Raw genomic sequence first — 27,721 nt, 5'->3', positions numbered from 1 at the left:
ATTAAGCCAGTCGTTTCAGGTACTTATATAATCAACAAATTTATACTTCTAAAAGATAATTAAAAGCAAAATAATTCTAATTACTTAATTTTCTGAATGATTTTATTGCTTTTGACGTGGATTTTTGACTTTTAAGAAGTAATAATTGTTTTTGCGCTCTCCTATTGGGTTTAGATGTGCTTTATTCGATTCTCACTCATAATTTTGTTATAAAAAGTTTAAATATAAACACTTGATAATCGAGCGTTTTCATCGCGATGTCACGATTTTATTGCTTTTGACCTTGACCGGAAATTCACTATATGGCAACACTGAGCAACAAAGAAAACAAGACTAATTATCAAGTAAAGTATTATGAGTAGATATTTTTAACAATTTTTAATGCCTAATTAGAATATTTCGCATAAAATATGATTTCAGGAAATATGTCGCAACGGTGGCTAATTTTTATATTTATTTGTAGCATAGAAAGGGTTAACTCGTACTTATTATTATTTATTCAAGAAATTATATTACGATGTTAAAAATACATAAAATAATATTTAATTTAATTTAAGCCTTCTGTTAATTTTATTACTATTATTTACAATAACTACTTACAACTAGTTTTAAATTTATTTTTATTTGATAGAAAATTTATATAAATCGAAATTACGTAATTCATTTCCATTGCATTTCACATGTATTTACTAAATGGCAATAAGAAATATAAAATAAATAATTTACCATATCTCCGTCAATTTTCTCTCACCTGCTTAGTACCGTAAGAGTACCGTCTGATCCGACCATATCTACCAGCGTAGTCGCAGTCTTCCGAGCAGACTGTTATATCCTGGTTTTTTCTTCAGTGGTATAAAAAGAAATCATTTTCCTCGTTAAATTAACTTTTAAACTTGACAATGCCGGTTATGAATCACATATTTATTGCATTACTAACACTGTCACAACATCCTTTTCAATACCTTATTTTAAACCAACCATTATATTGTTTACCATTTACCAGTGGTTTAAATCATTATATGTTTTATTAATTTTGTTATGTTCAGTATAAACTCTTGAAAATTGGATTACGAAAAAGGATAATTTTTAATAAAAACTAAAAGTTATTATATCAACATTATTTATTTACTCTTATGTGCTTTCAATTTAACATTTTTTATTATTTTAAAAATATATCATCTTAAGATATTACATATAGCATTTAATAGTTAATTATATAATTCAACGTATCTCATATCAATAACATGTAATTATTTTTATTTATAATAATTATTGTACAGGATAATTTTATTTTTCATTATTAAAAAAATATTTCATTTCTTTTGTCAAATATTATAAGAATTTGGCTGATTCCATTTGTTTGTATCCAAACTGTAAATAAACATTTATTTTTGTATTAAAATCATTTTTTTGCATAAAATTATAAAATAATTATGTTTTGTTAAAATCAACTTCCAAAAACTAATTAATATTATTTCACTCTAAAAGTGAATAATACTTAATATTAATATTAATTTAAAATGCTAATATTCTTAATTATTATTTATTAATTCTTATTATCTACAAGAAAAAGCGAAATATCGATATTTGTTATATTATAAATATATAACAAATATCGACTTTATTTCTAAGTAGGTTTTATAAATTTTATAATAGAAAAACGACGCTCAAAAACCACCGGTTTTGTACCCCAACTGCGCGATACTACCGTGCGCCCATATTTAATAGTTGCAAAACGGTCCTTTGTTGTTCAAACCTACACGTATATAATGATATAATGGTTAATTTGTTTATGTTAGCTTTTGGTTTGAACATAATTAATTCAGAAACGGGCAAATTACAATTATCACAGATTAGGTTTACCTAGATGAAAAATCAAAATCGAGCTAGGTCGTACGAATATGACATTGAAAAAATTTGTGGTTTCACTGCAGGCGCACATAAACACATACACATAAAGGTATAGTTGATTTATAAAACCGGAGGTTTTTGATATAAACAAACACCAACAAATTTGCATTGCAGTTAGTTATTTTTAGTTTAAGTATTTTTAATACCTGCATGAGACGCGTAGCTCTAATGGTTTCTTCGCTGAAATTAAAAACATATATGTTAATCGATCGTGATGATGATAAATAAATAATACATATTATCTTATTAAATTTAGTTACAGCCAACATACTAGCTAACTGATAATATCATTCGCCGATATAATTAATCCACAAACAACATACTCCAACCTCATATAATCTTAAAACTGATTAGGATTTGTTAGAGAACACTCGAATTGAACATCAAATTATCGAATTGAACATCCCCTTGAAAATCAATGCAGGAGCATTCGAAAACCTAAAAGAAATTCAAACAGTATCCTTGAAAGCCACACCTAATCTAAACACAAATGAAAAAAGAGAAAACCACCCTGAAATAATAACATAAAAAATAGTAGAAAAACGTAACCATGCAAAAAAATTGGAAACACTGTAGATAAAATTTAATATAAAGCCGTTAAAGAACTAAAGACTCTTTTAGACACCCAAAAATGATTATATTTAAAATTTCTTGAAGAACTTGTTGGCTTAAAAAAATTAATGATTATACGTCGTGGAAAGTCACGAATAAGCTTTAGTAATCCATAAAATACTCGCTGCCAATAGTAAAAGTCCGATACATTTACAGATCTCAGCTGAAGAATATTAAGAATTACAGGTTAAGGTTACAGCTCACTTGAAATAGAGTATTTATGGAATAATTAATTTAATAGTAAACTAGAAGCTTTAACAAATAAATACTAAAATCAGAATGAAGCAAAAATTATATTTATAACCCAAAAAGTTGAGGGTCCAGTATTCGTACATTTGCTAGCTGCGGTATCTCACGTCAGTGAGAGGCCGACAGCTAGTAAATGTGTAATTAATAATGCATTTATTAAAATATTTAAACATATAACAGAGATATTAAAAAACTAAAATTAAGAATTATTGTTTAATAATTGAGACGATTAATGAAGTAAAAAATATACTAAATTAAAAAAGACGATTTAAATTTAAACAATAATATTCTTAAAAAAAGATATTTTTTTGATGGTCTGATATATCTTAATATGTTTGCAAAAATTTAATAGACCAACAGAATTGTAAGTAGGTATTCAGAATATGAGACCCAAAAATAAAGGTGAATTAATTATAACTTGTGAGTCTAAAGAAGTTACACAAAAATGATCAGAAGATGCAATGCAGAAAATATAAAAAAGAATGTAATTACAGTAAAAAACAATAATAAAATAATTAAAAAATGGAACATGAAAATGCACATGGAACAAATTTATAAGAATAGGATAGATAGGTATAAGAAATCGAGTACAGCCAGGGCAATAATGTATTGTTTAATTTATATAATAATATTCCTAGGACAATCCACAAAAATAAAAGTATAGCGAGTTTTCTTAATAAAGAAATAAATTATAATATTAGTTTTTTTATATCCTGTTTATGTTTGTAATATATTTTATATGTATGTTTCGACTAAATTAGTTTAGTGTGTACACAATTTGCTATATTAGCTAAATAAAACTAAAAAAAAAATATTTTTAATTAATTAAAAAAATTGGTAAAATTTAACCGCGTAGCATAAAATTTTCGAGAAATTTTCTTTCAATTTACATGTCGAGAATATATTTTTTAATTTAAAATTGACTTATTATTTATATTTAATGATTATATTTATTTAATATAAATTTTCTGTTGTTAAATGAAAACTGGGTTAACACAGTCAACAACTACTAAATAAGTAGTGAGACATCAGTGACATGTATTTTATTATTAAATACTATTATCGCAGCATTTAAGCTACATTTAAAATAAGTTATGGGTAGTTCTAATGCAGTTTTTAGATTATAAAAATGTATTAAAATTGTAATTCAAAACAATTTGCTGATTAAATTCTAAATGCATTTAACGGAACTCAGATTTATTTTAAACTTGTAATGCAAAATACAAATCTTATTTTTGTGGCAAAAATATTGTACAATATTAATAGCGACTGGTTTAAGCTACCAACGGGCTGACTGACTTTTGTATACTTTATTTAATCTAAGAATGTATCGCTTGTAACTAAAATAGTTTCATCACAAGTTAGGGCGAAGCTAAATGTAACGTAGTCGTTATTTTTGAAGTATGGAGCGTTATATTTTGTGGCTTGTAATACATTCTTATAGCAACTAGAGGTTTTTTAATATATTTAAAAATAATAGTAGATTTGTAATAGAACCTGGAGGTATGGAAAAAAGAAGATCTTGCATTTTTTGCACTCCTGTTGTTGGTTCGCCATCGAGAAGTGGCTTACCCACTTCCTGTAGCACTTTTTGCATCTAAACTTCCCATGTACAACCTTAGTGCCCTGGTACGGGGTAAGTTTTACCTCCATTACACCGTCTTTGTTGTAGGTTGGAGTGATGTATTTCTGCGTAAAAAACGATCATTAAATAATCTTCCAAATCAGAAACTTTTCATTGAGGGGTTGATAAGGGGTTCTCCAAGTTTTGTGTTCTAAAACAAATCATTTTCCGCCACTGGCATAGCCCAGGGCCCAGGTGCTTTACAACTGTTCCACCCGCCTTGTGGACAGCCCTGTGTATACCATGTTTTTAGAAAATTTGACTGCCATTCCTTGATTTTGTGACGTACGTATACTGTTATCGGTCTTCAGATATGCACAATTTATTACAACTGTCTCCGGTCTATCACCTTATATTTTAGTATAATAGGACATACTATTTTAGAGGACGTTAAATTGACACATGTTACAGGTCATAGGTGACTACGTAACAATAAATGTACTATGGAATAATATAAGAAGAGAATTCAAAAAGTAAAGATACAACTTCTGGAAAATGTTAAGGCTTATAAGCCATTTTAATTTGTGATTTATATATGACACTCCTTAACTTTTTTTTTAAGAATATTCGTCATATAATAGAACTCTATACATATTCTCATTTTGCGGTTGCATAAGGAGCAGTTTTGGTACCTTATCGCCATCGCCTGCTCTTTTAATTAATAACCGTCGTTTTTTCTTAATTTAGACATATAATTTTGCTTGTTTATAAATTAATTTAATGTCACTCCCTTATCGTTTAACGAATAATAAATATCACGGTAATTTTAATCATGCACTATTTTGCTTTGTATCTTTACTTTCTGAATTTACACCGTACGATTATGTGTTACTTCAATAGAATGTTTTTGGCAATTTGAAGATGCATGTTTTATATATGTACATATATTTTATCAGCTTGCAAATGCATGCAAAAATGTCTTAAAAGTCTACAACTAAGTGGCAGAATATATATGTTTTTTATATTTAAGCATATTTTTTTGGCTCAACTAGTAGTAGATTTAATGATATAAATAAAAAAACGTTATTTTAAAAGCTGATAACTCGCGAATCCTTAACGATACAGAATAAATATAAAGCTTTTGAAGTACGTTAATTTAAATCCTGTTTTGTTGATGTATAGTTTTAAGGTAACATAACAATTACAAGAGATACAAGAGCCTTTTAAAAAAACTTTTATTTATTTTATTAATTTATTTAGCTTAATAGCTAATTTTTATATGTAATTTTTTGTGTATGCTTATTTAAAATCATACATTAATAGAAACTTTTTCTTTGGAATTAAGGGTTTACGAGACAAAAATCGTATATAAGTCATTATTTGGTTCATTTTTTTATTGTAGTATATAAATAAAATTTAATTAATTTTCTGTGCCAGGTTAGCTTGGATATTTTTTAAAGGGAAATATTCTGTAGTCTACATTGTTAAGAAAGACCTCCTGGCTAAACATATAATATATATAAGACAGCTTTATTGTTTACGTGAGCTCCAACGAAAACTGCAATACTGAAATAAATGTATTCTATTGAAAATATAGATTGAACTTATCATAATATTAATGTTAAATTTAATTGCATGATGGCTGAAATAAAAATCTAGATAGATACTTGGACCACTGTAAATCTTAAATTTTATATATACAAAATATTTTTCAGCTTAATTCGTGCATGTTTAATAACTGGTTTTAATAATGTGTGTAATCAATGAATTAAAAGTCTCGTTACTATGTTTTCAGCAATATTTAAATATGGTTCAAATATCTATTAAAAATCCTTAAAAATGCCCCAAAGCGCTAAATGTGACGCTAAAAAATTATATAAGTGATCCTAAAGGTGAAATATATGTTGTATATCTTTTCTAATACGTATTAAATTACAAACCACTCACTTGCTTATTTTCCTAAATTACAATTCAAGTTGAGTTAAAGCTGAAATTGATATAAAGTTACATAACAATATCTGTATACACATGGACACATTTAAAATATATTTCGCTGCGCGGCTTCATTACAAATTCAAGCTTTTCGCTGTAAGCTGAAATATAATATGAAAAATTACCAAACCAGTTTTTTTCACTTGATGTAATTTAATAATAATAATGGACGTTCAATAAAATATATTTGTCTACAATGCTCATATTTTTCTAAATTTTGATTTATATATAATGCAGTGCGTGCTAAATAAAAAATTGCGGCGCGGCTTACTTTAAACTTATGTTAAAGCAATTTCGATATAGTTTAAAAAATAATTTTAAATGTAAGAAACGCAAAATTTAAGAAATAAAATAGTAAAAATTAAACCTGTTCTTATAAAGTCCTGACGTCCTGTGAGCATTTAATTTCAGATACGATTAAGTTACACTTTTATACCAACAACGAATAATTGGGCTCATCATTTTACTAATACACATATATGTATATAAAAACAAATTGTACTCACGAAAGGGCAGACTCTATGAAAGGGCGATGTACATTTCGGGCACCTACCACGATTATTTTTCACAAAAGACGTTTTAGAAGTTGACACAATCTCACGCTTCTAAGCAAATAATATACTTATATATATATCTATGTGTAAAGTAAACTTCTATTAGGGAATTAATTTAGTTATTATGTTTTACATTACCCGAATTATAGCACGTGTGTCAACCTTCTGCGTAATCTGAGTGATATGTACTTGCTGTAACAATTAATACATAGTCAGTTAATAACATCGAAAAATTAACACAGTGCTTCTCAAACTTTTCTGTTTTGCGGACTGATAAAAAATTTTCATAAGCATCTGCTATATTGCATTTTTTTATTATTTTTTTACAATAAATGTGCTTAAAGAATAATCGGAAAAAAGTATGAAAATAATTACAAAAATAAATAATTGCAATAATAAGTCTCCAAAATAAAAAATGGCACAAGTTATCTTTATTCAAAAACCAGGAAAGAACCCAGGAGACGTCAAATCTTACATAGCAAATGCTATTTAGTCTATTTTATCAAAAATGCTTGAGAAGCTACTGCTATGTAGAGTATATTTAATACTATAGAAAGAAAGATAATCCCTAGCTATCAACGCTATTTTTTCCGATCGCCAACTGAATATTGATTTATAAATACTACAAATTGGGTAGAGAATGGGGATGTCATGTTCGCTACGAGTTGAGTAAAGACTGAAAAAGAGCAACCTAATAAAGCTCTGGACAAGTTTTGCCGAAACCCTCGAGGTAGAGTGTATGTCAGAAATGGTCAAAACCAAGAATATTGACTAATGGTCATTGGTGGTCCTGCCATGGTTTCAACATTTTTTTTAATATAATATAATTATATTTTTTACAAAGTACCTTTATATAGGTGCTGCCAGCACTTGTTGAAGGGATTTCAGCGGGTGGTATTTGAAAAGACTTGAAAGACTTTCGTTTGTAGAGTGGTACCTGATTAAATACAAAATAATAATAAAATTAAAAAAAGTGAACTGCATAAAATAAAAAAATGTCAATGTCATATTACCCGTGTTTTTTCATCCACTTGAAAATTAAGATCACAAAACAGATCTGGGTTGAAGTTGGCCTGATGTTAATTAATCATGTAAATAAATATTATATAAGTATTTATTATAAAAAATATTATAAAGTAATGAGCTACTAATATTTATTGTACTGTTCTCTAACTAATAATATAAATAAAATTATTTTTATAATAAAAATCATAAATCATTATTATAAAAATATATAACACGATGTATTACAGCAGGCCTGGGCAAATTACGGCTAACGGGCCGCATGCGGCCCGCCAGCTATAATCGTATTTCTGAAAAAATCTGCCTTTTACCGCCTCTTTAAAAAAACAAAATAAAATTTATAGCACTTAACATAGTAGGTAGTACTTAACATAATCAAACCATAACTTTAAAATAAAAGTCATGCTATATTTTGTTAAAAAAAACTTGGTAACCAAAAACAATTAATACGCGATAATAAAGGTTATATATTACACTTAAAAAAGCAAAACGAACAAAAATAGTCAATAAATAATACAGCGGTTCTTTCTTACATCTCCGAACGAAATTTACCTGACCCTTGCGGTCATTTCTGGAAGATTTTTTATTTAATGTTTGTTCACAATATGTAACATACTGTAAATACATTATAGCATAATTTAGTTTGTTTATGTAACGTTTAATTTGGTGCGATTAATTGAAATTACTGCCTTAAGTTTTTTAACTCCGTATTGTTTGAATACCTAGAATAAAAATTATTTGGGAAAAGTATGTGCTATTTATTGTATTTACCATTATAAAAAAATTAGCAAAATTTTAAAAAAATTATCAAAATTTAGACCTAAATCCTATAGAGCATTTATGGACAAAAATAAAAGGTAAGCTTGCCCAAGACAATTGCAAATCCAAAATTGCATATTGCAATAATAGAGAAAATTGTCTCCATCCACCTGCAAGTCATTAGCTGGCCACACACGGGCGGATCTGCCCGTCGGATTTGTCCGAAATGGATGTCTGACGGACAAATCCGCCAGTGTGTGGGGTTAAAACTGTCGGACAGATCCGTCTGTTGTCTGTCCGTTGTCCGTGCTCAAAACGAACGGTTCGGACACGGACAAACAGATCTGAGCAGAGATCGCGCTCACGTAAACGACCGTTTACAGTAATTTTTGTTAAAATTTGTCCCTTAAATAATTTTATGACCCGGGCCTTTATTAATTTGCGCCAAAGTTGCCGCCTACGTCTAAATTTTTTCAAAGTTTTATTAACTTATGACCCATTTCTATTACATTACTATACAATAGAAAAAAAGTATATAAATTTAAGATGCACTTAGACTCTGGATACGTAAATATTACATATATAAATACATAATAAAAAATATAATTTTAATTATACTAAAATTAAAGTTATTATCATTATTGAAAATGTATGAAAATATCAAGATATATACATATATGTATGTATATATTATTATTATTAATAAATGTCATTTAAATTTAGAATTTACTTTTAGCACTATATAAATTTAACTTTTCTTCTACAATACTCCAAGTAGAGCTCATATGGCATCTCAGCTTCAATAAAATTGAAAGCCAATCAGATAAAATTGATTTTTTTTCTGACATTCTTCGATAGAGTTAAATATGGTTAACAGTATCGATGTGAAATATGGTTTACAATATCGATGGAAATATGCATGTTTTTTAGGCAGCACTCGACTCTTGCTCTTGTCAATTGAAAGGTAATTAAAATGTATCGCAATGGTGTTATCCTCACTCGATGGTTTACGGCAGTGTTTCCCACGGTGGGGCGTACGCCCCACCGGTGGGGCATCACGCCTCAGAGGTGGGGCACCACGCTTCAGAGATGGGACACGTCGGAAATTATCAAATATTCCACATATAAATATAATTTGCTCGTTCACGACTAAATATACCCACGTGCGTAGGATTTCTTAAGATTTGGATTTATACCTGCTGGGCATGACGAATGCCTACCTTTTTGTCTTCTGTGTGAGAAATCCTTTACCAATGAAACAATGAAACGAGGTCATCTTGAAGCACATTTGAAGGCGAAACATAGTACTCATAATAATTCAGATATTATTTTCTTTCAAAATCTTAAAGAAAAATTTGGAAAACGAACAACATTAACAAATCTATTTTGTGCACAAACTGCAAGTATTGATCGTAGTCTTGAGGCTAGTTACCAAATTTCATTGCTCATCGCTAAATGTGGAAAAAACCATACTATAGGAGAGGATCTAATCAAGCCATCAATATCAGCATTTCTTAAAACAGTTCTACAACAAGATGACAAACTCGTGAAGGCTATGCCCCTCAGCAACACTACTGTTTGCAGAAGAATAGACGAATTGAGTGAAAACGTTGAAATCCAACTTGTTGAAAAGCTGAAAACAAGAAAATTTTCACTACAAATGGATGAATCAACTTTGAGAGACAGTGAAGCCGTGTTGCTAGCTTACGTAAGATATATTGATAAAAGAGAATTTGCAGAAGAAATGTTATTCTGCAAATCATTAGAAAGCACCACTACCTCCAAAGATATATTTAATAAGCTAAAAGAATATTTAGATGTTAAAAATATACCAATGAAAAATATAATATCTTGTGCTGCAGATGGTGCCCCCAATATGATGGGAAAGAAAAATGGCTGCTTAAAATTAATGAAAGACTAGAATCCAGATATGACTGTGGTGCATTGTGTTATTCACAGGGAAAACTTGGTGGCTAAATACATTTCACCTGTTCTAAATGAGGTACTAAATTCCGTTATAAAGTGTATCAATATGATTAAAACTAGTACTAAATCTGAGCGTCTCTTCAAGTTATTTTGTGAAGAACAAAATGCGGAGCACGTAAGACTGTTACTTCACACTGAAGTAAGATGGCTCTCAAAAGGAAATTCCTTAAAAAGATTTATGGAATTATTTGATACCCTTTGTGATTTTTTAAGCAACCCATCTGATATGAAGTTTTTGATGACGGTCGACGGTAAAGCATTTGTAAGCTATTTAACTGATATATTTGAAAAATTAAATATTTTAAATAGCCAACTTCAAGGATCGGAGAAAACACTTGTCGATGCAAAAGCAAAGATATTTGCATTTACCACTTTTATTGAATTATCTAAAAAAAATATTTTGAAAAATTTTACTGGCTCCAAAAATGTGAAGTGACTAATAATGCTAAACGTGTTATTTTGGACCATCTGCAAACTTTATCAACTGATTTTAAAGAACAATTTGCTGATTTAAAAGAGATACATTTTCCGGCTTGGTTGACACAACCAATGCTGGTAGATATTTCAAATGAAAAATTATATGAAGAACTTTCGGAAATGCAAAATGATGATTCAATTACAAATTTATTCAATATAAAAGGAATAATGGCATGGATGTGCGAAGAAACTAACACAAACTATCCTAATATTACTTTGCATGCTAGAAATTTATTATTACCCTTTCCATCATCTTATTTAGTGGAATGTGGTTTTAGCGCCATAAGCGATTTACTCATTAAAAAAAGAAATCGATTGAATATTACAAATAGAGGGGACTTAAGACTGAAATTAACCAAGTTAGATCCAGACATAAAATTTCTTTGTAGCAAGATTAAGTGAATTTAATAATTTAATAATGGATTAGGCATTACCATTTTATTTTATTTTACTTACATTTTTAATTTGTATTTTGTAATTATTTCAATTATAATATACGTTTTGAAAATTTACCTACTGTTTTATTAAAAAAGATGCCGGTGGGGCATATGACTTTTGAAAAGACTACGGTGGGGCATGGCATAAAGAAGGCTGGGAAACACTGGTTTACGGTGTTTTTTGTTTGTCCCTTAAGTGATTTTATGACTCGGGCCTTTGCTAATTTGCGCCAAAGCTGCCGCCAACGTCTAAAATAAGATTTTGGCGATGTTTTATTACTTTATGACCCATAGCAAAAAAAAAACGGTCAAGTGAAAGATTTCTATTACACCACTATACAATAGAAAAAATAATATAAATTAAAAACGCACTTGTATGATATAAGTATCGACTCCTGATGCTCTTGATAAGTATATATGTATATATATACGTAAATACTATAATATATATACTAATATATAATAAAAGATATAGTTTTGATTAGATTAAAATTAAAGTTATTATTACTATTGAATATGTATGAAAAGATCAAGATATATAAATATACATATATGTATGTATATTTGTATATATAATTAATAATAATAAATGGCATTTAAATTTAGAATTTACTTTAAACACTATATAAATTTAACTTTTCTTGCTTTTATCTTCGAAAATCATCCAAGTTTAATATGGTTTACAGTATCGAAGGAATTGTGCATATTTTTAGGCAGCCTTCGGCTCTCCGCTTTTGTCAATTAAAAGGTAATTAAAATGTATTGCAATTGTGTTATTCGCACACGATAGTTTACAGTATTTTTTGTTAAAATTTGTCCCTTAAGTGATTTTATGACCTGGGCCATTTCCGCTCGCCTTTATTACTTTGTGCCAAAGTTGCCGCCATCGGTAAGTATATTGTCTAAAATATCTAAATAAGGTTTTATTACTTTATGACCCATCGGTAAAACATCACAACAGACAGTAAAACATCATATATTGTAAACAAAATTTCACATAAAAACACGTAAATCTGGTGTCCGATAAGAATTTGTCCGAGCTAGTACAAATTGCGTCTGTGGCCAAGCCCGGACAAATCCGTCAGATGTCCGACGGGCAAATCCGTACGTGTGTGCTTAGCTATTAGTTGACATTATGCCAAAAAGGTTGCAGCTGTAATTAAAGCTAAGGGTGGGCCTACTAAATATTAAAAATAAGCTTAAAATAAACACTTTAAATAAACACAAGCTCGATCGGTTTTTCATTTATATTTTTACGATTTATTTTAGATATAACCATTTTATTAGGGTGCCCCATTATTATTGCCAAGCCTGTACATATGACATTTAACATATGTTTGAAACGTTGACAATTACTTAGAAGTTATAATTTACAATGGAACAAAATGACGGTAAAAATTAAGAATAAAATTTGTGAAAATTATCCTGTTTATAATTTAATTAAAATTTATTGTACTTTAAAGATACAAATTTTGTATAAAAATGAGTTAAAAGTTGAACACGTCACATTTTGTATTATTAAACTCGTTGATTTAATACGATTGAATGGCCTGAAACACAAACTATTCGTTGTTTTTTAAGATTATGTATTACTAATATACATATATTCTTTATCATAATAAAATTCAATGGTGTAGCTTAGAAAAAGTTTTTCGGCGAGTATTGGATCTAAAAGATGACATTATTATATTTTTAGTAAATTTAAAACTCCATGTATTGATAATAAATAATTTATAACTAAGAATAACATTTTCTTTGGTGCTCTTTTTATATTCCTAATTTATTCCTTTAGTCAAAAAGTTTGCTCAGGCCTTTACTACAGAAAACGGACAACTATTTTATTAGTTCACTATACTTCTAAATGAAAACATTTTTCAGTGAACTTAATATATATGTATCATTGCAGTGACACTTATTTATTTTGTATCAACGGATTTCTGGATCAAAATAAAATTAAAATTCAACAATATCTTCAATCCGGAGAGAGAAGAAAAACCACACTGTTTTATTTCTGCCTATAAACTTACATTTAAAAGTAAAAAAACCTTATGTGCGCATTATAAAACTATGAATATTTATAGCTCTACCTCTAAATGCATCTGTTGATTGTAATAGTCAGAAAATTTGCTCAAAAGTTTTAAAATGGCTTCCTAAAAAAATTAAATCTAAATTTTTAAAAATCCGTGACAATTAAAATATCCATATTTTATATTATTACTAATATTTATGTTAAAATGTTATGTTTATAGCAGTACCTTTGATACTTTATCGGCATAATTGCCGTTATTTGCATCCAGCAATGGTGGCGGTTGGCTCACCGTAGATGTCCCCGGTTGCATGGTAGATGAGCCTGGCTGGTCCACAGTAGATGGTCTTGGCTGACGCATGGTAGATGGGCCCGACTGGGCCACAGTAGATGGTCTTGGCTGACGCATGTTAGATGGACCCGGCTGGTCAACAGTAGATGGTCTTGACGGACGCATGGCAGATGAGCCTGGCTGGTTCACAGTAGATGGTCTTATCTGACGCATGGTAGATGAGCCTGGCTGATTCACAGTAGATGGTCTTGGCTGACGCATGGTAGATGTGCCTGACTGGTCCACATTAGATGGTCTTGACTGACGTATGTTAGATGAACCCGGCTGGTTCACAGTAGATGGTCTTGGCTGACGCATGGTAGATAAGCTTGGCTGGTTCACAGTAGATGGTCTTGGCTGACGCATGTTAGATAGACCCTGGCGCATGGTATATGAGCCCGGTTGGTTCGCAGTAGACGGTCCACTCTGGCACATAGTAGATGGTCTCGGCTGACCCATAGTCGATTGTCGCGACTGGCACAAAGTAGATGGTCCTGATGATATAATAGATGAGACCGACTGGCGCATGGTAGATGGGTCCGGCTGGGAAAGGATAGATCTCGTTTGACACATGGTAGATAGGCCTAGCTGAGGCCTGATACATAGTGTCGTTTGGCACATAGTAGATGGGCCCAGTTCAGGAATGACATATAGCGTCGTCTGGCGAATGGTAGATGGGCCCGGTTGGGGAATGACAGATAGCATCGTCTGGCGAATGGTAGATGGGCCCTGCTGGGGCCTGATAGATAGTGTCGTTTGGCACATAGTAGATGGTCCCGGTTGGGGAATGACAGATAGCGTCGTCTGGCAAAAGGTAGATGGGCCCGGTTTGGGAATGAAAGATAGCGTCGTCTGGCGAATGGTAGATGGGCTCGGTTGGGGAATGACAGATAGCGTCGTCTGGCGAATGGTAGATGGGCCCGGCTGGTCCACAGTAGATGGTCCCGGCTGGACCACAGTAGATGGTCCCGGCTGAACTCTGTTATCTGGACGATTTGTTCTAGATGTTCCCTTAAATATTTTTTTTGTTATAAAAACAATTTAATTAAAATAATAAACATTTACATAATTTACTACCGCTTTAATCATGACAATTCTCTTACAGCTACTGTCCAGCTTTATGCTCCGCATTATTTCTTTAGCCTAAAACATCAAAAGTCTCATTGTAAATTGTCGCATTTGAGTTCAGATCAGATCAAAACATTGTTCAATACAATTATAAATGTGGTTCGAGTATTTTTTTGCTAACGTCCTTTAAAAATAATTGAATTTTTATTATTGCGCTTCTAAGAATTGTAAAAATAAGAGTATTGAAATCTGGTAACCATTAGATGTGCTTCAATTCAAATAGCATATAAGTTGAATCTTATTCAAAATAAATTCTGATGATTCCCAATTATAATAATAATGTTGAATAAATTAAAGATTATAAGTGAAATAGTTTTAAAATAAATCCAAATTAGGACCATTGTTATTTATAATGCATGTATATGAATATTATAATTAATTATACAAAAAAATGTAAAATACATCTGTTTGCGGACGACACTTTAACTTATTGCATATGGTGATAATGTTAAAGAAGTTGTACTACATAACTTAAATAATGAGTTAAGTATAATAGATATATGGTTAGAAAATAATGTACTTAATGAAAATAAAATTAATTGTATGTTTAATAATTAAAAGGATATGTTAGATAATAGTTGATAATATAAAACATTAAGAAGTAATTGCATATTAAAAAAAATAGTAAAAAATAGGTATATTATCTAGGATGAAAAATAATAAAATTACTGCAATTATTGTGCAACATAATTATATATGCTTAATAAAATAAATATACGAAAACTGCAAAAATTACAAATAGGGCAATAAGAGAAGTTTGAAGTAAAAATAGATGTACTAGTTGTAGAAGTATTTAATAAGAAATAAAGATGTACATAGATTTAATACTAGTAAGATAAAAGAAAACGAGTACGACCAGGGGAATGTTGTATGGAAATGTGATTTTGTATAGTGATATTCCTAGGACAATCCGCAAAAATGAAAATGTAAACGAAATAAATTATAATATTAAGTATTTTTTATATTCTGTTAATGTATATTTTATGTTTTATATGTATGCTTAGTGTATAAACAATCAGCTATATAAGGTAAATAAATTATTAATATAATCGTGACAACATAAGTTTTATTAGTTTTGGTCATAACTGTTCAAAATCATACATTTTTTAGTATACTAAACTAAACTAGAGTTTAAAACTGACCCTGGGATCGTCATATTGCATTTTTTATACATCAAATAATAATAATAATTGTCGTGTTACTGTTTGTGTTACATAATCAATTGATAAGATGCTAGATTAGAAGACAGAAAAAACTGGAAAATATAAACAGACTGCGTTTCGAGTGTCCAAGTTTTTTCTTTTGTGTCTTATAAATATGAGATTATTGTGCTCATATTCTTAAGCTCCTATTTCAATCTATTTTTTTTAAGCTTTTTTAATGAACATGATATGATAATTATTATCATCGAGTGATTAGAGATTTAATAAATATTTCAGTGTATCAATTTAATTCATTAGCCTTCTTATTCCTATATGTTTTTTATACGAAATTATCATGTCTTTTATTAACGTAGATTTAAGCTCGGTCAATTGTCGAAATAAAAATTTAAAAGTTGCTTCGACAGATAATTTTAAGGGATGAAAGCTCATTTTTGTTAAATGTTCAAAAAAAAAATTAAATCTATTAGCGTTTTAAAATTTACTATATTACTTATTTTAATAACTATGGATTTACAGTATAATTTAAAAGAAAGTCTTCGCGCTCGTTTCTAACATATTTTTGTAAATGAGCATTATTTTTAGTGGATGATCTTTTTACATTCCCATGAATTTTTTCACTATTTTTACCAAATTGTTAGACGAAATGATTCTAAGAGAAAAGATACTTTCAGTTTCACCATAAAATTATTAATGATCCTTAACTTTTTTTAGGCATTATAGACATTGGTGAAGTGTCTTAGATTATAGTTTAAAAGCATGATTTCAAGAGTTGAGCTGCAATATTTCTGCAAAAACTAAAAAAAATAGTGAGGTGAATACCATTGATATTCTGAAGAGAAAACTTTTCTAAAGCGCAATATTAAGAACACCATTTCTCGAATGATATATTCGTAATTCTTAGATAGATTTATTGAAACAGTAACATAAAAATAAAATCGTTCAAAGTTTAGTATTCGTAAATTAAGTTATAAACTTGACAAATCTTAACACTTTACCTACCGCTCACGCCAATTGGCGTCCTGAGTGTGCCGAAAGTTAAACACCGCAGACGCCAATTGGCGTCCTGTGTATGTTTTCGTTTCCATGTCAAATTAAAAATATATGTTTAGTGTTTTATTTGCTTTTTTTTAAGAGATGACTAAATAAATGTATGAATTTTCATTTTATTTTAATTTTTTTTTTTTTTAATTATATTTAGACAAATGCGAAGGTTTTATAAATATATTTTATATTTCTTTCATCAGGCAGTTTCACTACCAGACAAACTTATGTATCTTTTGACGTGGTCCGAATATTTTAACAAATTTTTCTAGACATGGTATAAATGTAACAATGCATCAATTCAAGCCATTATTAAGTGGTTCTCAATATGTGGTTCACCGAAAATAGAAATTAATTATTACATTTCCTTATTATTAGATTTTAAAATTGATTGATGATTATAAAATTATAAAAGCAAGTAATCTGGGAATTTAAATAAAAATAATTTAAATTGAGTTAACCAGCGGTTCTCAAATTTTTTCAAATTTCTAAAAACTTTTATCCAGCACACTTTTTTTTCGGGTGGTGTAAAGAAAGAAAAAATATGATATTTTATACACAAACATATAAATATGTATATTTAAAAATAATTTATTGGGTAAATGGGTTTATTTAGAAATAAAGTCAAATTACATAAAATTAAAAAATACGATGTACATATATAAAAAGTACAAGACACTAAAAATTTATCATATCATTAACCATTAGATAGTATTGGATTACTGAGAATCTCAAGATTGTCAGATTAGTAAGATTCTATTGTATTTTTTTCTATCCTGTTATAAGGAAATTCCAACATATTTTTTGTGAGTAAATATTATCTCCCGTTAGATATTACTGGCTTACTGGAAATACCGAATCTCAGTGACACATTATTTTAGAAAGTGGGAATTTTTTCGAGTTATTATTTTTGAATTATTAGCACGATACACATAAAAACTTATGGATAAGAATTAAGTTTAAGTTATACTATCGTGTGAAGTGTATCTAGTTTTCGTGTGCTCGAGTGAATATTCGAAAAATATTACGAACTGTTTATAAAACATAGTTTTTTAGTTTGATACGAGTGTAGAATCTACGTGAAAATAATTACAGTTTATGTTATTTAATATAGTGTTAAATATATATATAGATATTCCAAGTGACAATGAAAATTATAGTGATAGTGAATCAGACTCCTCTGTTCATGAAAGAAATCGTCCACATGCTATGATGCTCATGAGCAATGAGGAAGATGAACAAGAAAAATATTTAGAAGACACTTTACAAGACACAAAACTTTATTGAAGATGATTTGTTTCCCGTTATTGCAGAAGAAACGAATAGACACCATAATCAACACATCAACAGATACAAACTGCAAATAAAATCTAAAAAATGGGTGGATATAACGGTACCAAAATTAAAAAAATTGGTTTGAGTTGATATTGCTAATGGGCTTGGTATAAAAAGGCTCATTACACCTGTATTAGACAATAAATCCATTAATAGGAACCTTGATATTTACAAAAACCATGAGTAGAAATAGGTTTTATCAAATATTACGTTACCTGCGTTTTTCCAATAATGAAAATGTTCCTGATAATGTAGGATTACTGTTCAAAGTACAAAAAATAATTGATTATTTCTCCGAAAGATTAAAAAATATGTACAAACCAAGCCAAAACATATCTCTGGATGAGGGTATGATCCCATGGTGTGGAAGATTAAATTTTCACGTATACAACCCCAGTAAGCTCACAAAGTACGGTATAGTGATAAGAATGGTATGTGAATTAGTGTCAGGATACCTATCGAAATTAAAAATATATTCAGGACCTGGAATTTCGTTACAAGATTCAATATCACATCTAACATCAGACAATAAATACAAATGGCATCATCTTTATATGGACGATTTTTATAACAGTGTTGAAATAGCAAAAAAAATATATATGAAAAAAAAAATAGAATCTGTGGTACCATAAGGAAGAATCTGGTTTTACCAGAATATCTGAAAAATGCAAAATTACGAATATTTGAAACCAAATATAAACGATCGAAAAAATCGAGACACTTTAAACTTTCATTATATAACTAGTTATTGTGAAAAGTGATTTACACGTGAAAGACAATGTAAATTATCTGTGTATGTGCCTGGAAAATTTCACATTAAGATGGAGTGAATTACAACGGTTAGTGAATATTTTATTGCAAATGAATTATATATCAGTAAACTCGTATTAGTAAAAATGTCACAATACAAAAGAAAAGTTTGCTTGAAAAAAGTTTTTACAAATTTAAAAAAGTTTGAGAACCGCTGGTTAACCCAATTTAAATTATTTTTATTAAAATTTCTAGGTTATTCGTTTTTATAATTTTAAAATCAAGATAATCATTTTAAAAATCTAATAATAAGGAAAAGTAATAATTATTTTTTATTTCCGGCGAACCACATGTTGAGAACCATCTAATAATAACTTGAATTGCTGCATTGATACATTTATAACATGTCTAGAAAAATTCAACGAAATATTCGGACCGTATCAAAAGATACATAAATTTAAATAAAAAAGGTAAAATTCGCGAAGTTTTGCGAAAAAGTGCCGGTATTTAGCGTAAGTCTGGTAGTGAAACTGCCGGTCGGTAAAGTGTTAAGCGTCTGTGTGAAATAAACAAAATGGGTAAGTTTAATCAGGGCGGAGTAAACACAATCAACAACTACTAAATAAGCCGTGAGACCGTAGAAAACTCAAAGCTATGTATATATAAAAAAATATATAAACTATTGTTACACCTTACTTAGCATCACCTAGCTTGATTTATTTTTATTTATTCATCCGTGAGATAAAGAAAATATAGAAAAATAAATTTATGATTTCTGATCGAAATTATAAATATTTAATAATCACCATTTTTGATTTTCCAGTCATGATAGAAATTAATAAACATTAAGGTACATATGGTATTTGAGCCCAAGTCTTTCAGGTATTAGTCACATATTATACACTGGTATATACATTTTGAAATTGTTTAGTCTCGGGAATACAGATAAAAAAAATTATAAGATTTCTAGGTTGTGTCGATAATCTCGACAGATACATTCAAGTTAGGGAGCTATAGAATTGCTGACCTGTAAAGACTGACACAGGTTATAACGTCATAAATATGAATATGTAGTAGGTAGCTAACGGGTTGCGTAATTAGTCAAGAACGGCGCGAGTCGTGTTCAATGCATTTCCAGGAACCCAGTCAAATGAAAAATCGTAAAATACAACAGGAAAAGAATTACTGTACTTAACCTTCATCCGTCCCTCAAATCGACTGTACACTAAAGTCCCTCGGGTCTTTTTCGACCCAGGTAGAAATTTTTGACTTAAAAGAAACAAACTGCAAATTAATTAAATAAATTTTATTAGTAACGGTATTGTTGAATGTTTACGAATAATAAAGAGCGATTTATGGGTTAATTATTTATTTATTACATTTATTACATACATTATAGGAAAGTGCCTTACAAATAAATCTTTTACAATATTTACATTCTAATGCATGTTTATTGTCCGATTTTGGGCAAATGTGACATCTACCTTTTTTTTGAACACGTATCATTGCTGTTGGTACTTCTAAAGGAGATGTAGTTGTGCATTTTTGTTCTAATATAAATTGTTGTCTTTTATCAATAATTTGCCCACGGTTTCAATGAAAATTCTCCTTTGATAATTTTTTTTTATATTCCAATCTGGATAAACTCATGTAAATATAAGAAATGCATTTGATATAGATATATCTAATATATTGGCAAAAAAAGTAATTGGTCATCTATTTGTTTTTCTTCGAGTACTGTAATTGGCTATTTTTGTCTAAGGTATCAATTCCTCCTTTCGTTGCATTATAATCTAATATAATGTTAGGTTTATTTTCAGAACCACCTGACAATTCCTTCGTTATGTGAAGAGTGCTCTGAAGAAGAACACATTTCTTTTTTTTAGGAATGTATGACACTAAAGATGTATTCTTTGTAAATGCAAATTTTGAAGTAAAAATTGCTTTGCCTTTTACTTCGAGCAATACGGGTGGAATTGACGTTTTATTTTTTTGAATAGTGCCAAACATAGTATTTTTTTTATAAGTAACATTTGACCTTGTTCATAAGAAGTGAAAAAGTTGTCAACTGTTACATTTCTCCCATCAAGTTGTTGACACAAATCTAAAACCGCTCGCCTTCCTTGATTCCTTTCAGGTGCTTCACCAGCTACTTTTCCAGTGTATATATCTATATTCCAAACATAACTATTTTTGCTAGCACCCAAAATTTAATCCCATATTTAGCCGGCTTTTTTGGCATGTATTGTCGAAACGGAATTGTATGAAATCAATTGCTCATCGATTATTACATTTTCACCCAGATTATAAAGGTATGGTAGTATTTCAACCCATTTATTCTAAAGTTCTCGAATTGGGGCTAATTTGTCAGTATTTCTTCTAGCAGCTCGTATACTACGATCATCAAATCGAATGGCTCGATATAATTTTGAATCGTTTTAGTGACATAGTAGCCCTGAATATATGTCGACCCTTTGTTTCGTGCCATAAATTTTCCAAATCCTCATTATTCAATTTATATATATACCAGCTAACAACAAAAGTCCAATATATGCATCCAATTTGATAATATCAATATTTTGCAATCCTCTTTATACACGATTTCCTTCCAAAATGGTATTTTGAATAATAATAGTTCTTATAGAATTTGTAAACAATAATTGTAATGCAGAGTTCTGTTGATATGCGAGAAACAGCATACCTTGTGATTCCAGGGGTAGTTCTAATCATGTTTGATGATGATTGACGGCTATGTTGAAGGCTTTGATCGCCATTTAATACCTTTATCTTTAGAAAGATATGATGTAGATCCAGGAGGTACATCATCTATGTCACTATCAGAAGTTTCAGTCAATTCTTCAATATGATCTGACGTCTCTGAGCAGGTATCATTTCCCGATGAAAATTCAAGTAAATTATCTTCTATTATAATCACTTCAAAAGAATATTTCTTAGAAGGTGATAAACAATAAACATCTGTTTGCGCCGGGAATTCCAATAATTTGACCTAAAATAGACTTGGGTCATTTTCGACCCGAGGGACTTGAGTGTTACTTTTTTTACAAGAGATAATCCAGGTAACATATTTATTTTTTCTTTTTAAAAATTAGTTTATTATCTCAACAAAATCAAAGTCACGAAATTACAGATATGTAGTATTAATATTTTAAGATATATTTGCAAAACAAAATCGCTTCGGGTCGAAAAAGACCCGAGGGACGGATGAAGGTTAAGATTTCAAATTAAATTTATCTGAATGCTGTGGCCAATGATATAATAACCGAGCATATATAATAAGATTATTTTAGGTAGTGCTCACAAAATCATTATATTTGTCTAGTGTTTTATTATTAAAATATATAATAAAGTCTAAATCTGACTTTTAAAGCAATGCCAAAAACTAGCTGAGAATGCTGTTGATAGTAAAAAGATGTTGGCTTTCAAGTTTTCCAGTTTCGTTTTTTTTTTTTTTTTAAATGACTATTTTGCCTATATAAATTTGATGACGTTATTAAAGATTTTGCGATGAATTCGATTATAATTCATTATAAATTAAATCGTTAGGATAAAATCTTTCGAATTTTTTTTCATGAAGTATTCACGGTTGAGAAATAACATAATATTGCACGTGTTATTCCTAGAATACCATTAACTTTTAGCCTTGCCTTTGTTGCATACATTAGTTTGTACTTTGACCTCACCCAAGATTTTGTGCCTACACTAAAGTTATAATTTATTTATCCTACACTTTCTAATTTATATTAACAAGCCTTAACTATTTATTTTAGTATTAATTAAATATTTAATTGCTAAACAATAAAAACTAACCCCAAACTCCATTGTATTATAAAACAAATATCAAACACAGACAGATTAAAAAATACTAAATAATACACAAATTTCGTCAAACCTTGATACTTAATTACATGGAAAATAATCACTTTCTGAAATTGTTACCCCACTGCTTAAGATTTACATATATTAAAGTGAGGCACTAAAGATGACCAATTCATCATCGTTATCATCCTTGGTAAGTCCAGTCCTGGTTCTATCTAAATCTTACTTAGTGCTGATATTTTTACAAAATTTTGAGATCTTACTATGATGCAGTAACGTTTTATTATCCACGTATGTGTTCATTGTGATGTTTTGCAGTGTAATACATTATGACCATTATAAAAAATAGTAAATAATAAACAAACATATACCATTCAGTATAAACATGCACATACACACATGCCTAATATATTTTGATATATATTACCTCTTCTGGTATATCGAAGAGAACACACTCATATGGATGTTTATACTCTTGTTTTTCTTCGTCATATTTCCAAATGCTATCGTAGTCTTTGTGCTTTGTAATGTCCTGAAAAATACAAATTTTTAACAAGTAATAATATAAATTATAATATCAACGATTAAATTAATAAAAACTATTATTACACTTAAGATTAAAAATGTTTTGATTTGATTACATAAATAAAAGTATAATAATATCAATTAAAATTTTGTAGTAATAATACCTGAATTTTTATATCATCCTAGTTCTAAATAATATATACAGCATTTATTGTTTAGATAAACAAAATTGTTTTGTTATTGTAGTTTAGGTTTTACTTTTTTTTTCTAAGAATAAAATATATTTTTATATCTCATATTAAAAAATAATTTTTGTAAGTGGAATTATTGATTATTATAAAAGTATGATTATGATTGATCATCACAGAATAGATTTTCATGGGTTTTCCTAATCTCACGGATGAACATGGTGATAAAATTTGCAAAGTTAAAACGAGCTAGGTCGCATATAGTGACATTATTAATTGAAAGCTGTAATAATAGTTGATATGTAATTATAAAATTTATTTTAATTAAAATCGAAATATTTTTTTTACTTATAATTTGATTGTCTTATTTTGTATCATGATAAAATTGTTAAAAGTATTTTTTTAAATCTGAATACGTCGAAAAAACATTGTTTTATTTAAAACAAAACTAAAAAAATACTTTTATGTAGAAAAAAAACAAAGATACTTTTAAAGATGTATAATTGCAATTATGCTGTAAAAGAGAGAGAGATGTTTTTTTCGTTTTTGATAGTGGTAGAATATACTAAGCATGAAACAATTTTTAATTAATTTTTTTTATCCATTCTTAATTAAATGTAAATTAGACACTGCTATGTATAAAATAGACTATGCAAAAAAATATTTTGTGATTAGCGCTATTATTAAAAAGACAATAATATCACATTTGTATAGATATAAAAAAATAATTTTGCAAATATATTGCCTAATGCGTTTCAAAATGATAACGAAAAAAATTCATTAACATATTTTTAAATATTATTAAGATAATTCATCTAATTTCTGCGGCTACAGCAAGAATTTATTTTTACGTTTCAAGCATTTTAGTACGACGTAGAAAAGACCTAAACGCACGTGCGTTAACAACCTAACACGCAGAATTTGACTTGAGAAACATTGATGAAAAGTATACGAACCGAGCTTTCAATTTTTCTTTTTTTAAAGTAGCTCAAAAATCTATCTTTATAATATTTTTTCGATCAACTGCTCTTACCAGAATTGACATATCTGTATTTATCATTATATAAGTAAACTGTTTTTTATTAATATTTTTACTGGATTTGTAATGCTTTCAAAGAATTGTTGAAATTAGGTTTGGATATATTAAACTGAGATGTGAGCCATTAAATGAAGAAGACATAATTTTGTACCATAGTTTAAATACATAAGCTGTATACGATTGCGCTTTAGCAGACCTATTAGCATTTCAGTTAAATATAAAACGGTTATTTAATAGCAAAGACGTAAAGTTAGCACTTCAAGCTTGCGTATTTAAACAAAACTATTGGAAAAAGTATTCAGCTGACATTTGAAGATGCGGAAATAAGAAAGCTGTTGATCATACTTTAACTAAATGAAAGAGAAATGATGCTGTGAATATATGTATTCTCAATAGGATATATTTCAAAAAATGTGTTTGATACATATTCTGAATATTTTTTTTTATATTAGGTAGTTAGTTGTATATTTTAATTTTACGCTTAATATTCGTACCTAAAGTTTCATTAGCATTACAACTTAAATTTTAAATCACAAACGCACGGGGGATTATATTGATTATTACTCGAGTAGAAGAAAAAATCTGTCTTACACCCACTTCTGCCTCCATTGGCTCACTTTACCACTCCTACTTTTACTCCCATTTGGTATTACCACTCAAATTGCAATTCAAACTCGTATTACCACTACCACTACACTCCCACTTAAACTGCAGCTCTCGCTACCATTTCCACTCTATTTATATGAACCAATGAACAAAGGTTTCAATGTATAACTAAAGTTTCTATATAATAAATTAAAAACCTTGAAAATTCAATATGACAATGAGCTACAAAAGTATTGCTAAGATTATATTAGTAATAAGGTCTGACATGGGAGCTGAAAAGTTCATCCGAATCGAACTTGAAAATAACTCAAATAAATTAAAAAATCTTATCGTCTTCCGACAAATCTGTTACTCTATTAAAGTGGTTTTAAAATGTGTTCCGCATCAAAAAATTGTACTTACGTAATTTAATTAGTATAGTAGCGCATTATTTTGTAAATGTCTTTTCTATTCCTACAAGTCACTAAATATAATACAAGGGTAGGAGACAGCTGGAGAAAAATTTAATTCTACTAATGAGTTCTTTAAAAAAAATTAATAAAAAATACATTTTTTTTTTAATTGAATATGCGACGCGAATACGTAAAAAGTTAACTTTACATGAGATGAAAAATACATTTACATACGTTAATTTTTGGATTTTTATAATATTATATTTCGCAATTAATTTGTCAAAAAGTTTTTCATACTTTGGATTTTGTCAAGAATGAACATTTTCAATTGTGGAATAATGTAAGTTATGATGTTGTGACGTTGTTCTATTATATGACAGCAAGTATAAATGGATCATTTATAACGTTTGTCGAAAGCTTATCTACTAATATATAATTTTAAAATTAAATATAATAGTGGTCTTTTAAAAAGATTTAATAAAAATATTTAAAAACAATCATTTTTTAAGAAAGCAACAAATTATAAATTAAAAACGTTACATTTTTTTTATTAAATAATTTTTCATTAGCCGATAGATTTTTTTTTATATTTTGAAGAAGTTGGCTGAAATCGCAGAATCACTAATGTAACGATACTCAATCAAAATCTCAATTAAGATTTACAACGTTATTTTCATCGCATATTCAATTATCTTTACATAAATTAGCAATAAAACATTAATCTACTTTTATGGATGGAATGGGACTCCCCGAAAAAACTTGTAATTCTAAGGGTTCCGTGAGTCGACAAACTTTGAAAACCACTGCTCTATTACATCCACACATTTTCAATAAAACTATATATAAAAGGCGTAGTCGTTAAGCAACCATACTTTTACTTACATTTCTGAGAATAATTAAACAAAGAATTCGCAGAACGGCTTCTATTAAGAAATGAACAAAATCTTAAAGATAATTATTATTTGTGAACTTTTAGAACAAAGATTTAATGTTCTTAAAATATTCATATATTATAAATAAATCTAAATATCTATTACTAGGGTTTATTGCAATTAGGAAGATTATTGTTAATTCAGATATGCGCATATCTATATACCTCCCTTAACGGTATGACGCCATATAGCACGAACGCATCCTTTGTGCAAATAATGATTATTAAATTCAACAAGTACAACAATTCTTGCGAATATTAATATAATATAAAACAGCGCTATATTTAATAAAAATACATAATTATGAACCAGGGTGTTTAATGTTTATATGAAACAAAACGGAACTTCTAAAATAAATACGCCTGGAAAGCTTATGAGATTTGACATTATTGTGATGTGATTCGTTGAAAGCTCAGCGTCGCTATATTCACAATCACCTTAACCGAACAGTACATAATTAAAACGAAATATCTATAAAACTCGTTCGCTTGCATTAGGTTTTAATTACCCGTCAGTAGTTGCCTATAAAAATATTTCACATTTCGTCATTGTGTCACAAAAGAATTTAATTATTATGTGATATAATGACGTTTATTTTTTCTTAATTATAACAATTAACATATCGATTGAAAATAAGAATGAAATTAAAACTGCAAATATTATTTCAGCTTAGTACCTAATTAATAAAACTGCATAACACATATTCAACGTTAAATCTGAACCCATATTTAAAAATATATTAATACCTATACCACTAAGATTAAACATATACATAATAAAAAGTAAGTTGCAAAAATAAAAAAAGATAAATGAACACAACTTACAATGTACTCCGACATTTTCAGGCACGTCCTCCCTTCTCGC

At 28.9% G+C, this 27,721-nt stretch overlaps 1 protein-coding gene across 6 annotated transcripts; it reads right to left on the bottom strand.

The window, feature by feature from the left end:
- Positions 1-1,126: 1,126 nt before the first annotated feature.
- On the bottom strand, positions 1,127-27,721 carry LOC148229347 (uncharacterized). Of its 6 annotated transcripts, none has more exons than XM_088198002.1 (12): positions 27,682-27,721; positions 23,603-23,707; positions 14,999-15,064; positions 13,820-14,932; positions 13,652-13,714; positions 7,896-7,955; positions 7,730-7,819; positions 7,021-7,074; positions 6,835-6,933; positions 4,270-4,461; positions 2,058-2,091; positions 1,127-1,371 (listed from the first exon to the last, which is right to left on the bottom strand). In XM_088198002.1, the coding sequence occupies exons 1-11, from the start codon at positions 27,694-27,696 to the stop codon at positions 2,077-2,079; spliced, it is 1,872 nt and encodes a 623-aa protein (XP_088054128.1). In that variant the 5' UTR covers positions 27,697-27,721; the 3' UTR covers positions 1,127-1,371; positions 2,058-2,076. The 6 variants fall into 6 exon arrangements, with proteins under 6 accessions (XP_088054128.1, XP_088054129.1, XP_088054131.1 ...); XM_088198003.1 differs by having other exon boundaries at positions 6,835-6,930; XM_088198005.1 differs by lacking the exon at positions 4,270-4,461.

This window comes from Plectrocnemia conspersa, unplaced genomic scaffold, assembly GCF_051122295.1.
Source record: "Plectrocnemia conspersa isolate PC_06_02 unplaced genomic scaffold, ASM5112229v1 ptg000011l, whole genome shotgun sequence".
Lineage (NCBI taxonomy): Eukaryota > Metazoa > Arthropoda > Insecta > Trichoptera > Polycentropodidae > Plectrocnemia > Plectrocnemia conspersa.
Note: the sequence above shows the minus strand (reverse complement) of the source record. Positions and strands in the feature narration are given on the sequence as shown.